Source organism: Dryobates pubescens, chromosome 3, assembly GCF_014839835.1.
Source record: "Dryobates pubescens isolate bDryPub1 chromosome 3, bDryPub1.pri, whole genome shotgun sequence".
In the NCBI taxonomy this organism is placed as follows: Eukaryota; Metazoa; Chordata; class Aves; order Piciformes; family Picidae; genus Dryobates; species Dryobates pubescens.
Window position 1 is genome coordinate 37,881,544 of NC_071614.1, and position 20,278 is coordinate 37,901,821.

At 41.7% G+C, this 20,278-nt stretch overlaps 1 protein-coding gene across 11 annotated transcripts in view; it reads right to left on the reverse strand.

Annotated features, from left to right (window-relative positions):
* The window catches only part of DLGAP2 (DLG associated protein 2), a 463,517-nt gene that overhangs the window by 54,952 nt on the left and 388,287 nt on the right, over positions 1-20,278 (reverse strand). For all 11 annotated transcript variants that reach the window (XM_054179979.1, XM_054179984.1, XM_054179977.1 and 8 more), the window contains one exon: positions 11,255-11,466. In XM_054179979.1, coding sequence (XP_054035954.1) covers positions 11,255-11,466 — 212 coding nt within the window. The remainder of the gene's footprint in view (positions 1-11,254; positions 11,467-20,278) is intronic.

The window sequence follows — 20,278 nt, forward strand, 5'->3', positions numbered from 1 at the left end:
CACAGGGGTTAAGCACCTGAGGGAGACACAGCTGCATTCTCTGTCACCCTGTGTGAGTTTGAGGCACTCACTTCCATACAGGGCCCAAAATCTGGCAGAGACTTAGATGGAGAATACAGACAAGACAAATCAAAGTACTACTGATGCTCCACGGGGGTATGTCCACCAAATAATTTTTGCTATGGCAGATTTCATTTCTCATTGAAACACTACATTTTTATGCTCACTATATGCTCACATGCCTTTCTGTCAGCTCACTCATCAGTTTAAGGTATCTGGACTACCAGACATCACAATAAAGTCAGCCATTAGATGTTCACAAAACAGAAGTACAAATTTCTGTCATTGAGTTTATTTTATTGTAGCTTAACCTATTTCATCTTCATTTTTTTCAGTACCTAGTTTCCCATGAGTCACTTCAGAGCATAATGGAAAACGTCAGCACAGCATGACTATTCATTTGTGTGAGTGACACCAGTATGATCTTCAAACAGAGTGTGTTAACTTTGGGCTAAACAGTACTGTTATTCCCTTTGTCTAAATGGGTAAAGAGTTTTCTTTTTTTTTTTTTCACCACTTCAAAAAGGAGATACCAAAAATGGAATTTGCTATTTCAACACTGCTACAGTTCATTTGCATAATTGGTATATTAAATACTCCTCTCCTGAAAATGAGACTATCAAATAACTTGAATATTATCTTCAGTCACAGAATTATTTTTCCATCACATAGTCCCAAATTCTCATTTTCTTTTTAGCTTTCCTTTCTGGATCTCAGTGCCTCTGATGCTTCCATCTCTCATCTGTGCTTCTTTTGGTCACAAAGACATAGAAATGACATTTACTAGGTTAGAAGGATAACCCTACAAACCATGTGGGTCAGTGTCTCTTCCAGGATCACACCAAATTTATTTAGGACAGACATTCCCCTTGTTTCACGTTCCAGTTCAGCTGTTTTGCCATTCACCGTAAATGCAAATGCCTAGCAGCATGCTACCTGCCTTCTGCAAGCTACCTCCCACAACCTGCCTTCCACCACAGTTTATCTCCATCCCCAGTAGCATCACAGTGCAGCAGAAAAAAAATGGACTGAACTGAAAGGGCTTGCATTTCACTTCTAGAGCTATATTTGTCCATAGAATACCAAACCTGACATCCAAAAGATTTTGTAAATTAAAAAAATAATAAAATAAAATAAAATAAGAGTTTGAAAAAATAGTTATTTTTTTTCCATCTGGGAGTCCTGGGAGCCAAGATAATTCCCACAATAAATGGGATTGCTGGCAGAGTTTCAAGAATGGAAAAAGTTGGAAAGGAAGCAGATTGGAGTATGGGTCCTGTCTCCACCACAGCAAGCCTTATTGCATTATATTTCACTCAAATGTAATTTCATAGTAATAATAAATTACACTTGCCTTTGACTTGATGTTATAGGACTAAGTAGTGCAACATACTATTGAGTCTTTTGGAAAAGCATTTGCAAAGAAGGAACTGAAACACATTTCTCTTCCATGAGTAATCTAGATATTTAGGCACATTTAATTTTTGAAAAATCCGGCATAATCTGTCACGTATGCTCTAACTATACTCACAAATAAGCTAAGTCCAGTAGCAACACTTAGGACAACTGACCTGTATTGTTAAAATTTTGTATCCCATAGAAGAGGTGGCTGTTTCCAAGAGGATTAGTCCCTGAAACATGCCTGGGCACAATCTAGAAGACAGCCAGGTGGCCTAGGCTGAAAGCTGGCTGGGAATCACGCTGGCTGCGCTAGCACGTTGACAGAGGTGGTGATCAGATGGCAGTGGTTGGGTATATGCCCTGCTTCTGCCATCTGCATAAACCAGCCGTGTCAGAGCCTGCACTTCTCTTTTATTCCTACTTGGACAAAAATACACTTACTTCCAAGAGAAACTTCAAAGAAATGATTTCAAAATTTTAATGCTTCTTTTACATTTACCTATTTAGATGTTATTAAATAAAATTCAGATTTATTCAGATACAAATATGCTTTTTTATAGTTTATGAATAGTTCATGTTCAATTTGATGAATCTTTGAGCAACACAAACCAACAGAACAGGAGCTTACTTTTGTTAAAGTAGAGACAGAATTTTAACAGAACTCCTTGCAAAGATGCCTGACAAAACTCAGGGAAAAAACTTGCACACAAGTCTGTTGAAAGTTAAGCGAAGGCTGTTCTAATTTTGATTGCATCCTATTCAGGATGGTGACAGAAAACTAGGCTTATCCTTAGGAAACCCTCCTGCATACATTTTGCCACTAATGCATGTTTTTATACCACCAAAACTATCAATATTCAGACTTTTTTACAGGTTTACTTGTGTGGAGAGTGCAAGCCTCAATTTATTTCTGTGCATTAGCTCCCTCCATCCTGATAAACAAGCTAAAAAGGCAGCTAATGCAGCTGACATCTTGAATTATGTAATTTCTCATAATAGATGCCAGAAATGCCATTCAGCCCTGCTGCACATACAGGAATGCTTTTCAAAACCTTGGCTCCTGGCTCAGATGCCAGATCAGTGGTACAAAGGGCACTCGGCGTGCAAATGGCATTACTGAGCCATGCCAGAGGCGGGGAGGAAGGCTCCATAACCATCATGCTTTGCTACATCCTTCATAGAATGGATGTTTTTTATGTCTGGCAGACATAAAAAAGTAACTGCAGTGACAAGGAGATGGATATGTACTTGGAAGAGATGGCTTCTGATACTGGGATGAGAAGGAACTTCTCTAACCTGAGGGTGGTAGAGCACTGAAACAGACATCCCAGATAGGTGGTGAAGTCTCCACCTCTGGAGTCACTTAAAACCTGCCTGGACACTATTCTGTACAACCTGATTTAGGTGAACCTGCTCTGGCAGAAGGCTTGGACTAGATGATCTATAGAGGTCCCTAGCAATCCCTACCATTCTATGATTCCATGATTGTGCAGTGAAAATCCAGATTTAGGATCAGCACTTTCTATTCCTGTGAGACAAGAAAATTTCTATCTGCTTTAGGACTGCTGAAATTTGCCCCTCCCCCCCCCCTTTTTTTTTTTTGTTTTGGCATAAAAAAGACATACAAGAAGCAGAATAGTTGCTGCACTTCTGCCTGAAGTTCACTGGGAAAAATCCTGAGTGTTAGGTAGGCAGATTAAAGGTGCTGCTCCACAGTTTGGCCAGACAGTGACTCTGGGACCAGCTCCAGTGGACTCCAGATGAGCGGTGCTTTAGTTTGGTTTATTTTTGGGGCTTCCTCAGGGCAGGTGGACCTGAACAGACAGGGAGGAGTGGCAGGGTCATCCTCTTGTGTGCCTGCTCAGGAGGGTGACGGAGATAAGGGCAACCGTGGGCAATTTAAATGCAGAGAAAGCAGGAAAACCCACGAGACTGCCATTTGGCGAGAGAGCTCTCACTGGAACACAGCAAGCAGTGCCTGCTGGGTCAGGGGACAGGGTGCAGAAGCCTCAGTGGTAGCCTGAGTAAAACACAGACAGCAGTCAGGCAGGATTAAAAAAAACCCAAAACAATTACTTTTCACCATCTCAGTCAAAATAGTCTCTACTCGGCAGAAGAATATCATGCTCCTGATGCCATCCAAAATGGAGGTGGGAACTCAGACAGAGCTCCCACAAGAGGATGCAATGATACAGGTTGTTGACTGTAGTGAATGTCACAGTCTCTCCTTGCTAGCTAGTGGGCAGCTGTGCATACTGCGAGCAGGTGGAATTTCTATTCAGCTGTGCAGCACAGCTTCAAAGCCAGGTTGGAAGATGAAGCTTGGGAGCATTAGGAAAGATGAGGATGAGACTTACTGGTGGAGCCAGGCTCTGACTGCCCTGAAGAAGAGTCAGGAACACCTATTAAATAGGAATGAAGGTCAAGTACCCTCTGTAGTCTTCTCCTGCCAGACTGAAGGAAGTAACCTAAGGGAAAGGAGGGACTGGAGGCAAGCCCATGATCAAGGCAGTAAATAAATTCCTGCCTTGCCCACCTCTCCCCACCCCCTCAACAGAGGGGAGCACAGAGTTCCTGCCCAGCATGGCAGAAGTGTTGCTTCAGTTATTCTCCTAGGTCCCCAGGTGCCCTTTCAGAACAGGTATGATGTCCTGAAAGTGCAGCAAGCCAAGGAGAAAGATGAATCATGTGTTTTGGAAGTAGTCTCAAGATTAAGGAAGCCCAAGCCTAGCACGCAAACATCTTCTATCAAAAAAAGAAAGAGTCATTGTTGTAGGGGACGCCCTTCTGATGGGAACAGAAGGCCCAATATGCAGACCTGACCCACTTCAATGGGAAGTCTGCTTTCTCTCTGGAGCCCAGGTTAATGATGTGGTAAGAAGGTTTCCTACCCTGGTACAGCCTACATATTATTAACCATTATTAATCTTCCACATAGGTAATGATGACCTTGAATAAAGAAAGCTGAAGGCTACCAAAAGAGACATCAGGGCCTTGGGTTAACTGGTCGAGGAAGTGGGAGCACAGGTAGTGTTCCATTCTATCCTTCCAGTTGCAGGGACCAACCCAGAAATACTGAGGAGGACTCACCAGATCAATTCTTAGTTTCAAACCTGGTGCCTCCAACAGAACTTTGGGTTTTCTGACCATGGGTCACCTCACATAATGCCAGATCTGCTGGTGGCAGATGGGGTGCATCTCTCAAAACAGGAGAAGGTTTATATTGCAGGAGTTGGCTGGTCTCATCAATTGAGCTTTAAACTACATTCAGAGAGGGGAGGAGGAAAAACTATGCTCACTGGGAACAAGCCTGGGATGCTTGTGGTGTGCCAGCTCCAGTGCTACTTCAGGGGAGGTAAGGAATAATGAACCATGTGTTGGGGAAGATGCAAGAGTTATTAAGGAGTTAGGAGTCACAGGAGAACCTGGGAATGATCAGGTAGATGTGAAAGAGAAAGGGGATAATGATATTACCAGGCCTTCATGTGATAGTGTGGCAGTTAAATCCATATGCAAAGTCTTTCTCTTCCTCTTCCCTCTCTGCTCCTGTGGGAGATGCTCCCTATCGGGTAATGGTGGAAGAGTATCTCAAGGCCTCTTAGGCCTAATGCCAGGAGGAGAAGGGATGAGGGGGGCAGTCTCAGACCTGGCCAGTCTGAGACTAGCCTAACAGTGAGGGGAGAAGAAAGAGCCCTGGAAGTTTTGGGTATACCCTCAGGTGGGGAGAAAGGAAGCGTTGGGAGGCTTTTGGGTGTGCTATAGGGGACTCGGTATGCTTTGGGATTCTTTTGTCACTATGCTTGTAGCTTCTGTGAAACACTTGCTGCTTTTCCATTTAAACTTTCCATCACTTTTGCAATCCATTTGTGTGACTGTCATTCTTTTGTCCCTTTCCTGGGGCAAGAGAGATCTGCCTGGCCTCAAACCAGGACAGATAGGCTGTGGGATGACACACCAGGGTTGGAGGGATGCAGGGGCTAGTAAGGGGCTTCAGCCTGTTGCCATGCAGCATCCTGGGGGCACACCAACACAGTCTTAAGTTTCACAGAGATGAGCCAGGGGCTCACGTGGCAGTAACAGACAAGAAGAAAACATCAGCACATGCAGGGCACTGGTAGGTTAGTGGCCATGGAGGTGATCAGGAGTGGTTGGACATCAAGAGTGAAAACTAATGGATTAACTCCCTCTCTGAAATGCTTATATACCAATACATGGAGCATAGAGAATAAGCAGGAGGAGCTGGAGATCTGTGTTAGGCTGCATGGCTATGATATAGTTGGAATCACTGACACATGGTGTGATAGCTCCAACGACTGGAGTGTTGTCATGGATGGCTATGTACTGTACAGGAAAGATAGACCTACAAGGCAAGGTGGTGGTGTTGCTCTCTATGTGTGGAAACAATTGGAATGTGTTGAGTTCTATCCAGGAGTGGAGGTAGAAGAGATTGAAAGCTTGTGGGTAAGAATTAAGGGATGTGAAAGGGAGGTGAAACTGTTGTGGGTGTCTACTATAGACCACCAAATCAAGCAGAAGGTGTTGATGAGGTCTTCTACAATCAGCTGGAGGTAGCCTCTAGAACACACTCCTTGGTATTCATGAGTGACTTCAATCACCCTGACATTTGCTGGAAAGACAACACACAGCTAGGCACATCCAGTCCAAAAGGCTCTTGCAGTGTGTTGATGTTAACTTCTTGATGCAGGTATTGGAGGAGCCAAAAATGAGAGGTGCACTGCTGGACCTTGTATTAATTAACACAGAAGGACTGGTTGGGGACATTAAGGTCGGGAACAGCCTTTTTGAACAGTGATCATGACATGGTGGAATTTCATATTAGACAGGATAGAAGTAGGGCCATAAGTAGGATTACAACCCTGAACTTCCACAGGGCTAACTTTGTACTCTTCAGAGACATACTTGCAGGAATCCCATGGGCTAAGACTCTGGAGGGTAAAGGAGCCAAAGAAAGTTGGTCAATTTTTAAATGCTACTTCCTGAGCCCAAGATAGTTGTGTTCTCTTGAATAAAAAATTGAGTAGACTTGCCAGGATACCTGCAGAGATATGCAAGGAGCTTCTGAAGGAAATCTCACGGAAGAAACTTACAGTTCATGGAAGAAGGGACTTGTCACATGGGAGAACTATCAAGTAGTTGCCAGGGCATATAGGAAGGCAACAAGGAAGGCCAAAGCCCTCTTGGAACTAAAACTGTCAAAGAAAGTTAAAGAGAACAAGAAGGGCTTCTTCAAATATATCAGTAGGAAAAGGCACGATAGGGAAGGTGTGGGTCCACTGATGAACAAGGAAGCAGCTGAGTTGTTGAATGCTTTCTTTGCTTCAGTCTTTACTCCTAAGACTGAACTCTCCTATGAATCCAGACCCTGGATGGAGGAGAAGAAGCCTGGAGAAGGGAAGACTCACTACTAGTCAGTGAAGACTGGGTGAGGGATCAGTTACACAAACTGAATATTTACAAGTCCCTGGGCCCTGATGAGATGCACCTCAAGAGCGTTGAGAGAGCTGATGTTGTTGCTCTACCACTACCCATCATTTTTGCAAAATTGTGGCAAACAGGAGAGGTGCCTGAGGACTGGAAGAAAGTGAATGCCATTCCAGTCTTCAAAAAGGGCAAGAAAAAGGTTTCAGGAAACTACAGACCAGGGAGCCTCACCTCCATCCCTGGAAAAAATGATGGAGCGACTCATTCTGGAGGTCATCTCTAGGCACTTGGAAGAGAAGAATGTTATCAGGAGTAGTCATCATGGATTTACCAAGGGGAAATCATGCTTGACTAATCTGATAGCCTTCTATGATGCCATAACTGCATGCAGGGAGACCAGTGGTTGCAGTCTACTTTGACCTTTGCAAGGCTTTTGACACTGTCTTTCATAACATCCTTCTGAGCAAGCTCAGGAAGTGTGGGATAGAACAGTGAGATGGATTAGGAACTGGTTACAAAATAGAGTCCAAAGAGTGGTGGCCAACGGTGCCAAGTCCAGTTGGTGAGCTGTAACTAGCAGAGTCCCCCAGGGATCAGTGCTGGGTCCTGTCCTGTTCAACATCTGCATCAATGATATTGATGAGGGGACAGAGTGTCTGCTCAGCAGGTTTGCTGACATCCTGTGATCCTTCAATCGTTTAAGGGGAAATCAAGGATTTTAAAACTATCTGGCACCAGCAGCCAGGCTGCTCAGTGTTTCCCAGTGCAGTGTTTGCAACAAATTCTCAGCAGAGTCCTTAACAATATTTCACAGTATTACAAAAAGCTTCCTCCTTTTCTGATCTCAGTCAGTGGTAACTATGTCATTAAATCCTCTGGGACATAAGCAGGCACAGCTGTTAACCCCAGTACTCTGCATTAGCATCACACTGGTGTGTGCATTATTTTGAGTACTGTATTTGCAATACATGGAGAAGTAACACAAGATACAACATTTGGTATTGGCCTGCTAATAACCACCTGACTTCAGTATTTTACAGATGAGAAAGACTTTTTGTCTTGAAGCATTATTTGTTTGAATATGCAAGTCTAGATGCTGCCTGGATCTCTAGGGGTCTAGGGCAGGTACTGAGACCTCCAACTCACTGGAGGATTTGTGCTGTTCATAGAATCATAGGATCACAGAATGCTAGGGATCATAAGGGACCTCCAGAGATCATCAAGTCCAACCAGCCTGCACATCAGGACCACTTAGGGCAGGTCACACAGGAGTGTGTCCAGGTGGGTTTTGAAGAGCTGTAAAGAAGTAGACTCCACAACCTCTCAGCATAGCCTGTTAAGAGTGCTCCATCACCCGCAAAGTAAGGTGTTTTTTCTCCTCTTGAGATGGAATTTCCTGTGACTGAGTTTCAGGTATTTGTACACATTGATAAGGTCCCTTCTCATATTCCTCTTCTCCAGACTAAACAGCTCCAGGTGTCTCAGTCTTTCATTCTAAGAGAGATGCTCCAGTCCCTTAATCATCCTCACGACCCTTCATTGAACTCTACCCAGTATTTCCTTGTTCTTCTTGGACTATGGAGCCCAAAACTGTACACAATATTCTAGATGAGTAGGGATTAGTAGAAGGGGCGGAAAACCTTCCTCGAACTGCTGGACCCACTGCTCTTAACACACCCAAGTGAACTATTTGCCTTCTTGGCCACCAGGGCACGTTGCTGTCCCATGGATAACTTATTAGACAGGACTGCAAAGTCCTTCTCTGTGGAGCTATTCTCCAGCAGGTCAACTCCTAACCTGTACTGGTGTATGGTGCTATTCCTCCCCAGGTGCAGCTCTCTACCCTTATGCCTATTGAACTTCATTAGGTTCGTTTTTACCTAGCTGTCCACTCTGTCCAGGTCTCCCTGAATGGCTGCACAGCCTCCTGGGCTGTCAGCCACTACTCACAGTTTTTTATCAGCGGCAAATTTGCTGAGGGTACACTCCATCTCTTCATCTAGGTCTTTGAGGAACACGTTGAACAAGACTGGACCCAGCACTGATCCCTGGGGAACACCACTAGCTACAGGTCTCCAACTGGATGCTGCATCACTGATCACAACCCTCTGAGCTCTGTTGTTTATCCAGTTCTTGATCCATCTCACTGTCCACTCTTCTAAGTCACACCTACTGAGCTTTCCCAAGATGATGTTATGGGAGAGTGTGAAAAGGCTTACTAAAGTCAAGGATGACAACATCCACTACATCTACCCATTCAGTCACACCATCGTAGAAGGCTATCAGGTTAGTCAAACATGAATTCTCCTTGGTATATCAGGAGGGTCACTCTTAACAAGCCACAGATGTTAGATCACTTTACTTTAACACACCTTATCCCATTAGGACAACTGTCCTTTTGCAGGACCCTCAGCTTTCAGAGCCATTTACGATAAAATCCAGGACTGAAGAATTCACATGTGTCTCCACCATGGCTGAGAAATTACAGGCTCCTCATCCTGAAAGACCTCTCCTCCTATTAACATGTACACACAATCTGAAAAACAAACATCTTTTCAGCTTCATGGGGACTTTCACAAATTCAAACTGAACCAGTTGATGTGGCCAGCATGCTTCAGACCGAAAATCTCAGCCCAATACGATGACTGAAGATACAAAAAATTCAAATGCTGCTTCCAAGCCCTGTCATTAAGAGTTCATCTTTTCAGCTTTGGAAATCAGCCAAGCAATAGTTATGTTATAAACCGTATTACATTATAAACCATGTTTTTACCATTGGAGCTAATATTCAAGCAAATCCGTCAGATTTGCATTCAGAATTTGGCTGAGTTATCTAAACATAGGTCTCTGGCATCCTTTGAGATGCTGTAAGGTATCCTGCCTGGGTTTTAGTTGTCAATGAAGAGTAGAGATGTGCCAGTCTTGCTTTAAGGTACCTCAGAGATCTTACAGCAGCTTGTGGTATAGACACTTCAATTTGTACATCTGAATTGAGCCAACAGAGATACATGAGCAAGCTATACGAAACAATAGAGTTGAAACCATTCTCTTCACTAACAGTGAAAGCCAATGGTTTACCTCCCGACAGCACACTAAAGAATTCAATTTAATTAAGCCAAAAGAAACTTTGCCTGAGGTTTCTGTTTGGATTGATTTTATGAAAAGGTGAGTGACTATGGTACACTATACATGGTACTACCTACAGAACAATAAATAACCTTTGATCAAAGGTTTCAACCCTAATTTCTGCATTTCATGTATTTTTCCCAGGCAAAAAGATCAAATTTTTTAGCTCTGAGCAACACTCAGTCACATTAATTGAAGCTGCAGATTTAAAATCAGGCTATCTCTTTGAAACTGTCTTCAGAAGTACACTTACAGTTCAGTTATAAAATTATATCTTTACAAGGAGAGAAAGGAGAGAAAAATAAAGATCTATTGGAAAACATCTATGAATTTTCCTAGAGTTTAAAATTTAGAATAGAATAGCATAGAATAGAATAGACCAGGTTGGAAGAGACCTTCAAGATCATCACATCCAACCTATCATCCAACCCACCTAATCAACTACACCATGGAACCAAGCACCCTATCAAGTCTCCTCCTGAACACCTCCAATGATGGTGACTCCACCATCTCCCCGGGCAGTCCATTCCAATGGGCAATCACTCTCTCTGTGTAGAATTTCTTCCTAACCTCCAGGCTAAACCTCGCCTGGCACAGCTTGAGATGGTGTCCTCTTGTTCTGGTGCTGGTTGCCTGGGAGAAGAGACCAACCTCCACCTGTCCACAACCTCCCTTCAGGTAGTTACTTTAGACTTTTAATAGATAATTTTGTGGGGTTTATGAATTGAAAAGAACACCAAACCAACAGTCAAACAAAACTAGCCACAATGTGTTTAAATGAGTAGGATTCAGGATAACTAATACATAAGGTATTGTACAAAAGATGTAAGAAGCCAAACATGCAATGAAATTATATATTTGCTACTATAGCTAATGCAGAACAGTGTATTTTCTATTTCAGAGACAGCAATGAAATAACAAAGACTTATAATGCAAAGCAATCCTTCTCATGAAGAAATATTCAGCATTTTAAACTTTCAATAAAAATATGGGTGCATTTCCTTCTGTAAACAGAAGAAACTCCTCCTGAAGTAGTAGGTTTGTTATATGGATGGAGAAAGAGGGCAGGTTTACATCCAGTAATTACAAGAAAGTAAAACAAAGACAAAAATGTTAGATCTTTAACTACAGTATCATATTTTCTCATGGATACTCACCACTATCAGTAAGGCTGAAGTCATAGCAACTTTCAGTAAGGTGTAAAACGTGGTATAGTGAAACTTACTTTTGATGGTCTCCCAGTGGTCTTTGTCCAATGGATTTTAATAATGACTCTGGTCGAACTGTTAATTTTGGTGATGTCTTTGGGCTAGTATCAGAGTCTCCACTTTCTTCATCTCCCATGGCCTTAATATAGCTCCCACTTCTCATTCTTCTGCAGGGGATCTCTTCATCTTTCCCACCAGCTGGGTATCCTCCCCATTCATCCTGAGGTACCTAAAGGAGATCATAAGACACAGATGCAAAATGCTTTTCATGTATTTCAATGCTTCCTTCAGTTTTCATTTTACAAAGACAAGTAATGAACTTTTCATTGTTCATAATCAGAGTACTTAGAAATTTGTGAGGTCCCCCAAATAATCTGGCAATTTAATTCCAGCCTCATGATTGGAAATTTTAGGTTTATAAATATTGGAACCCAAGGAACAATAAGATCATGGTTTGTGAGCTGAGCTGCCATATCTGTTTGTAGACACGTTCTAAACTGCAGGAAGTGGCTTAGCACCTAGATTTCCAGATGACAAACAGTAAGTTCATCAATTGTCTCAGACTTAAAATTTATTGAAAGCTGATCAGTCTTTTACTATCTCTTCTTATATGGGGTTTTGGCTTATATGGGGTTTAGGAAATTTAAGTTGAACTAAGCTGTGATTTTGGCACAATACTGTTCAAAAATAGTCAGGAAATTTGCCTTTCCCCCCTTTTTTTAGAAAGTGCAAAATAGTTCATAAAGGCTGTAACACACCAGGAACACAGTTCACTATTAATACATTTGGCTGCTTTCATTCAGTTGAGGTGGTTTCTCAAATAGTAAGATTAATAGTTGGACAACTCACAGCTGGTGGATGAATATCTCAGGACCAAAAACTGGTAGAGAACTGAACAGGAGTAGATTTTCCAGTCCAAAGTGAAATCACCCCTGTTTGAAGACTTATGGATAAACTCAGCAAGACTGTCTCTGTCAGTATTGCTGATTGTTTGCTTTTTGTTTAATCTTCCAAGGTACCGAGTCTTCTGGTCCTAATCCAGAAACACACTTAAGCATTCACTTCACTTAAAGGGTTTAAGCAACTCTCTGAAATCCATTATAATGACTCATGGTTAAAAAGAAAGCTGTGACAGTGTACATCAGTGGAGATGGGCTGATGCACTTGGCGATGTCAAATCCTTTATTAACACAATGACTTTGTATATAATAAACAGTGCAATGGCATTATTTACCAATATACTACAAGTCTGAATTTCCACCTAAACATATATTAAGTTTCAGCAAAGCAGAATGTCCAATAAATACTTTCAAGTCGAGCATATTTTAGATCTTCTACAGACAGAATTCACTGTGGACCTGAAGGAAATGCTCCCAGTAGCTTCTTCAATCTTGGAGATTGGATTTAAATAGCTAATATGATCTGCTTGCTATTTTTACTGGCCTTTCAAGATATGCAAACTATCCACACACTGGGTGAACAGATATGGTGCACTGAGTCCCAAAAAGTGATTAAGGCAGAAATGAAGTTTTTAACGGGGTTGGACAAGTAAAGACAGGGATATTAAATTAAAGAAACAAGCTCAGGAGAGGAAAAGGACTAAAGATGAAGTCAGACAAGAATAGATGGACAGAGATCACACAAATCAATGTGTGGGTTATGTTCTTATGCAAAATAATAAGATAGATCATCAGTCTAAGTGAAATGTAAGTAAAACCATGCAAAGAAATAATTTGTTTTCATTATTGGAAACAAGCATGCAAAGTGTTCCTAAACTTGAAGGTTGTAAATGTGATACATGCTCCTCATGTCTTTTCTAAGATGTAGTATGTGTCAGATTAATGTTGGAGGAAGGCCATTTGAGATTCTAGACCTAAAAGCTACATCTTGTAATACTGTTCATTTCAATAATCTGAATTAGAGAGCTGAATTAAGAAAAAGTAGTTGATATCAGGCAATCATACTCCCACTCTTAAAGCTTATTACTTTTATGTAAGCATAGCTAAAAACAAATTCCAAATATTGAAAAAGCATTTGCTGGCATCTGCATGGGCCCACTGCAAGCCATACTTTTCCCTTTCTGAAGGTGAATGCTCAGTCCTAACATTGTTTTTTCCAAGAAAACTCACAACTTTTCCCATAGAACCCTTGTTTCAGCTTGAAATTAATTTCCTTTGCTTTAGCTTGAAGATACTAAACAGAAAGTTTAAAAGGAGATTTATCAATAAACTTTTACTTAATCAAATGCAAAAAATGATTAGGTTTTCTTTTGTATGAAATTCTGTGCTCAAATAATGAGATAAGGACTGTATTTAAATGAGTAAACACAGGCTTATTTGTTGATTGAACTAGAAATCTTACTTTGAAAAATAGCAATGACTTATTTTTGCACATTAAAGTATCTAAAAATTGTTTCTTCACTGTGATTAAGAACTTCATAAGGACAAACCTTACAGTTATGTACCATTCTATTTTTGTGTTATATTTCTTTTGCTTTCTGAATTCATAAGCTAAATGAATTCACACAAAAGCTAAACACTGAAGAAGCACTGTTCACTGTTCCATTTGTGCTTGCGATGTACTCATGGTGCACACAAATACACCAAGAATCCCTTTTTAATCAGAGTAACTAATTTCCTAACACAGAAGCATTATTCACAATTAAAATAGGTGGTGGTTGTGTGGTGGTTTTTTTGGTGGTTTGTTGTTTTTTTTCCCCTTCAGCCATTCAAAGAAGCAGAATACAATGAACAAAAAAAATCTTTTGGAGCCTGACAAGCAAGTTTGACAATGTGTTACCTCCAAAGGTTTCATGCAGAGTTTAGGAAAACAGCTGGAATCCTCTTGCTGTTTTCCAAAGCCAACAAAAGAGCCCTTGACATTATTTTTCTTCATGGACTAAGAATAGAAGCAAAATTCGAATTCAGCCTGGCTCATTATTTACTTTATCTGGTATGTTAAATACTTGGAAAAATCTTTCCAAATCCAGACCATCTCAGACCCCAATATGGCTTTAAAGAAGAGCAGAAGCATTGTACCAGTGCAGGAAAGAATGTTATGTTGGAACTATTAACCAAAAAAAATTTAACAGCGTGTGTGAGGGGCATTAAATGTATATTTTTTCAAAACATGAAAAGGGCTTTGCAACCTGCAGAAATGCTCCCTTACAATAGTTACCAGCCCCTGAAATTCCCATCTGCAGGGCTTGCAGCTGCTAATTGGGAATAATTACCCTAATTATCTACTTGCATATAGTGATGAGTGCTGATATTTATAATGTCTAAAAAGGCCTTCCTCCTGTTCTAGATGTTAACAGGAATCCTTGTATATGCAGTTTCTATCCACAGAGGACTTAGACTGCAGATTACCATATGAATTTCCTTTTGTAAGAATAATGAGCTGACAAAGTCTGGATCTTTTCATTTAATTTTGTTACTGGCTGCTGAATTTATTATAACTATTACAGAAAATGATGAGTCTCTTTCAGAAATTTCAGGCACTGTTGCTGTGAGAAGAGCAATCAGGTTCTGGAAACTTGGAATCTGTTCTTCTACCAATGGCATGTGATATCTTGCAATAGTCACCTTGGGTCAATTTTATTAAAGCACTGGGTACCTAACACTTACTGAATTTTGTGGAGCTGATAATGAAAGTGAACTCCAGAACTTTGGGTAGGACCCTGAATTTCCCACAAAAGGCATTTAGGAGAGTTAGCTCCTTCAGAGTAGCATCCAAAAGGAACCAAAAGGTCTCTTTAGTTAGTGACTAAAATGCAAAACAAAAAAAGAAAAATCTCAAACGCTTCTTTCTTGGGTTTACAGTATCTGATTACAGGCAGCAAAAAGGCCATTCTGTCATCTGCCATTTGATAACCTAAAACCATCTTATGAACAATAAATTCTGATGCTTTTTTCCAAAGAACTGAGCAGCCTTCTTCTTTCCTTCCATGAAAAAGCTGTGGAAGATGTTACTGTTCAGCTTCTAATCAATAACCATTGGAGTGCCCAGGAAGAGATGATAAATAAACTGATAAGGATGATAAATAAACTGTCATGCTCTTCTCTTTTTGTAGCTCATGGTTTTATCATGAAACACATACTGCCTGGGTAGGGATGATTAGAAGAGAAGGACCTAATCTACAAGAAAGGGTGTGTTGCAGCCTTGTGTTCCAGGTATTCTAAAGCTTTGTTGTTATGAAAATTCATTTCCTTGTTTTAGAAGAAAATCACTATCCTTGTGTTTTGTTAGAAGTCCTTGCTGCTGAGATTCATTGCTGTACTCAGATTAGACCTGTCAGAAGAAAATTATTTTGGACCCCTAACTGGACTTTGGCAGTGAATCTGTCCCATGATTCTCAGACTGCACAGATCCTGTATGTGAGCAACGGAACGTTGTCAGGGAAAACAGTGCTGAATTCACCAAACCTTCATAACAAAATAGGAGCTTTGGAATTACTGGGGTTCTGAGGGACTCTGGAGGTCTCTAGCCCTCGCTCTGCACAAAGCATGGCCAGACACAGCAGGTTGCCCAGGACTGTGTCCAGATAGGTTTTTAATATTTCCAGAGATGAGATGAAGATTCCACAACCTCTCTAGAAAACCTCTTCAATGTTTGACTACATTCAGGAAGAAAAAAAGTCTTCCTTACATTTAATCAAAGACAGATGAACTAGGCTCCCATTTAGTAACTAGTGCTAGCAGTGTGAATACCCACGTTTATATATAAGAAATACTGGTGTAAAAACTGGAAGAATAAATTAATATTTCATTCTTCTGGACTTTGACCACTACTAATACAATTTTTTTCCTGGTTCTGTTTAGGATTTAGCTAAAGAAATCAAAATGGCAACAGCCACTGGCATTTCAAAACAGATCCACTCCTGTTGTTTTGCCCACTGCTGTGGCATTTGCTCCCAGCTCCCAGAATGTTAAAGGTGTTCCTCCACTAAACAGCTGATCTACTTAAAATGTGGCATATTACTTTACTATTTAAAATGAAACACTTCTAAATACATGGCTTCAGTTGAGGGAGTTGATGACCACTTCTTATTTCTCATTGTCAGAGGTTAAAATGAGGACACCTACCTCATAGGAGTCCTGTGAAATTTAATCAGCATGCAGATGTAAAATGCACTGAAATATTCACTATGACCCAAATCTTACTTTAATAACATATATCCACATTTTATTAGAAGCAGAAGATGTCCATGCATGAAATTAGACTATAGATTATATGAAAAAAAGATAAGATCACAGAGTCACAGCCTGAAATGAAGATATGAAACTCCATAGAGTAGACATGTAATTTTTGTAGTTTTATGCTTTTTCAGTCTGGTGAAGAAGATTACTTCCCCCTGGAAAAGAAGGACATAATCTGAAATATAGGCAAGAGATTTTCACAGAATTCATGCCTTCTTCAAGAAGTTCTGAAAAACAGCCTTTGTGCACAGCTGCTAGGAGATGAAAGTAGATGACAATCTTGCAAGGCACATAGAAATGCTTTTTAGCACAGCACAAATTTTCTTTGATATTATAATGGGAGGTGGGAGCTGGATCTCCTCTGTTGTCAATAATTTTGCTAAGGAGGGACACTGACCAATTATTAGAATTTTCTTCTGAAGTTAATGACACTAATGACATTCCCCTGTTTACTGGCTGCAGACTCTAGACCCTAATGGTCTAACTTTTATCAGAAGGGAAGATCACAGTATCTGAAAGTAAAATTTTACTTCCTTAGTAGCTTACCTTGTGTCTACAGCTCAACACTATTATCAGTGTACATTTCAAACTAGTTTTCTCTCTTTGTGTTTAGGGTATTCTTTTTAATTTTTTTCCCTTCCTTTAATATGCTGAATCTTTGTTCAAAGAATATAAATTATAGAACAAAGGCCTTAAAAAAACTATGAAAAATATGCCAGGACTCCTCCTCACCACTAACAATATAAATCCTCAGAATTAGCTTTAATTTTCAGATGCCACTCTCTAGTCCCTGAAATCCTTGACAGCTCAGACGTGCAAAGAGTCCTTGCAGCATTCCCTGAAAGTCCAATGACAATGTTCATGAAGACAGGAGCTAACTTGAGAAAGCAAGAGGCATCTTGGCCTTGCCAGCCATTCTCTCCAGGGTTTGCTATAGAATAGAATAGAATAGAATAGAATAGAATAGAATAGAATAGAATAGAATAGAATAGACCAGGTTGGAAGAGACCTTCAAGATCATCGCGTCCAACCCATCAACCAATCCAACACCACCTAAACAAATAAACCATGGCACCAAGCACCCCATCAAGTCTCCTCCTGAACACCTCCAATGATGGTGACCCCACCACCTCCCCAGGCAGTCCATTCCAATGGGCAATCACTCTCTCTGTATAGAACTTCTTCCTGACATCTAGCCTAAACCTCCCCTGGTGCAGCCTGAGACTGTGTCCTCTTGTTCTGGTACTGGCTGCCTGGGAGAAGACTCCCTTCAGGTAGTTGTAGAGAGTAGTAAGGTCACCCCTGAGTCTCCTCTTCACCAGGCTAAGCAACCCCAGCTCCCTCAGCCTCTCCTCATAGGGCTTCTACTCCAAACCCCTCACCAACTTTGTTGCTCTTCTCTGGACTCGTTCCAGCAAGTCAACATCCTTCCTAAACTGAGGGGCCCAGAACTGGACACAGTACTCGAGGTGCGGCCTAACCAGTGCAGTGTACAGGGGCAGAATGACCTCCCTGCTCCTGCTGGCCACACTGTTCCTGATGCAGGCCAGGATGCCATTGGCCCTCCTGGCTGCCTGGGCATACTGCAGGCTCATGTTCAGCCTACCATCGACCAGCACCCCCAGGTCCCTCTCTGCCTGACTGCTCTCCAGCCACTCTGACCCCAGCCTGTAGCTCTGCATGGGGTTGTTGAGGCCAATGTGCAGAACCCGGCACTTGGATGTGTTAAATCTCATGCTGTTGGACTCTGCCCGTCTGCCCAGCCTGTCGAGGTCCCTCTGCAGAGCCTCTCTACCCTCCAGCAGATCGACACCTGCCCCCAGCTTGGTGTCGTCAGCAAATTTACTGATGATGGATTCAATGCCCTCATCCAGATCATCAATAAAGATGTTAAAGAGCATGGGGCCCAGCACTGATCCCTGGGGCACACCACTGGTGACTGGCTGCCAGCTGGATGTGGCACCATTCACCACCACTCTCTGGGCTCTGCCCTCCAGCCAGTTCCTAACCCATCGCAGTGTGCTCCCATCCAAGTCATGGGCTGACAGCTTGGCCTGGAGCTTGCTGTGGGGGAGAGTGTCAAAGGCCTTGCTGAGGTCCAGGTAGACTACATCCACAGCCTTCCCCACATCCACCAGGCGGGTCACCTGATCATAGAAGGAGATCAGGTTGGTGAGGCAGGACCTGCCCTTCCTAAATCCGTGCTGGCTGGGCCTGATCCCTTGGCCATCCTGTAAGTGCTGTGTGATTGCACTCAAGATGACCTGTTCCATATCCTTGCCTGGCACTGAGGTCAGGCTGACAGGCCTATAGTTCCCTGGCTATAAACAGATAGAGTATCACAGGAAGAGGAAGAAAATCACATAGATCCCAAACAATATATGCTTTAAAGTGGATTGAAAACAATTTGAATCCAGGGATTTGGAGAGCAGGGAATTGACTAGACATGTAGGTATATCAGAGAACACAAACATAATATTCCAGCAACATTCAAACAAGCAGACCAGTACCAGCATTGTTTACTGCCTGATTTTCATTTTCATGTGTAGTGCCAAGCAAAGCTGGACTAACTGGCCCTTGATGGAAAGACAAATTCTCTCCAGTGTACTCAGAACTGCTTAATCACTACATCTGAGTTTTCTACAGATGACTGTTCATTTTATTTAAATAATAATGTATAGCTCATATCTCAACAGTAATGAACTGAAAAAACCACAACCCCCAAAAAACAGCATTGTGTTTCCTAACTGGTTCCCCATCAACGATGTGAATGGTAATCTAAGGATGATTAAATACTCCAAACAGTTGTGAGGTCTCTCTCTGGCTTTGTTTATACTGTTTGGATGAATGTGGGCCAAATGCCACCATCTTGACATGGTGGGCTGAGGTGCAGTCAGATGGCAGTGGTGAGCTTGTCCACACTATAAGCCATTTTAACCTGCTAAACTTGGAGATTACTGGTGTCTTGTGCCAGAATGTTGATATGAGCTGAGCCTGGACCGAAGGGAGCACTTGGCCAGTACTTCAATGAGACCCAAGGTACATTTACATAGCTCTCTGTCTACGGTGCAAACCCAGGAGGGGTTCAAACAAAAAAACTGGGTTCCACTTGGCTGAATATTTCCTTTGGTACATGACCAAGAATTCTGCTTTGTGGTCAGATGTTGTGGTTTAACCCCAGTCAGCAACTAAGTACCATGCAGCTGCTTCCTCGCTCCTTCCCTTCCCAGTGGGAAGAGAACTGAAAAAAAAAGGTAAAACTTGTGCGTTGAGACAAGAACAGTTTAACAACTAAAATATAATAGTAACAATATAACAATAATAGTTAAAAGAAATTTAATGAAAAGAGGGAGGAATAAAACCTAAGGAAAGTGATGCACACTATAACTGCTCACCACTCACTGACTGATGCCTGAGCTGTGACCCCCAGTTTCTGTACTGAGCTGGGTGTTCTCTGGTATGGAATACCCTTCTGGTGAGTTCAGGTCAGCTATCCTGACTACATTCCCTCTCAGTATTCCTGCACTCTAGCAAAACATGGGAAAGAGAAAATCAGCAACTAAAGATGTGGCAGTTTTAGGCTATGCCTTTAAAATTTAGGTGCCGATTTGGAGCAGAAAAGTAGAAAATATAAACAAATCACTATTGGGTATAAAAATGAAAACAAAAGATTATGCTAAACAAATTCATTGGATAAATGTCTGGGGTAAAAGGAGCTGTATCATAACAATTCCTCACATTTCACTACCATTCCCATTCCTTTTCTCCTCTGATCTTGGCTGTTATGCTTTGCCTGGGAGATAATGTTTCTGTCTGACCTTGAGATAAGGACTAACACTGCTT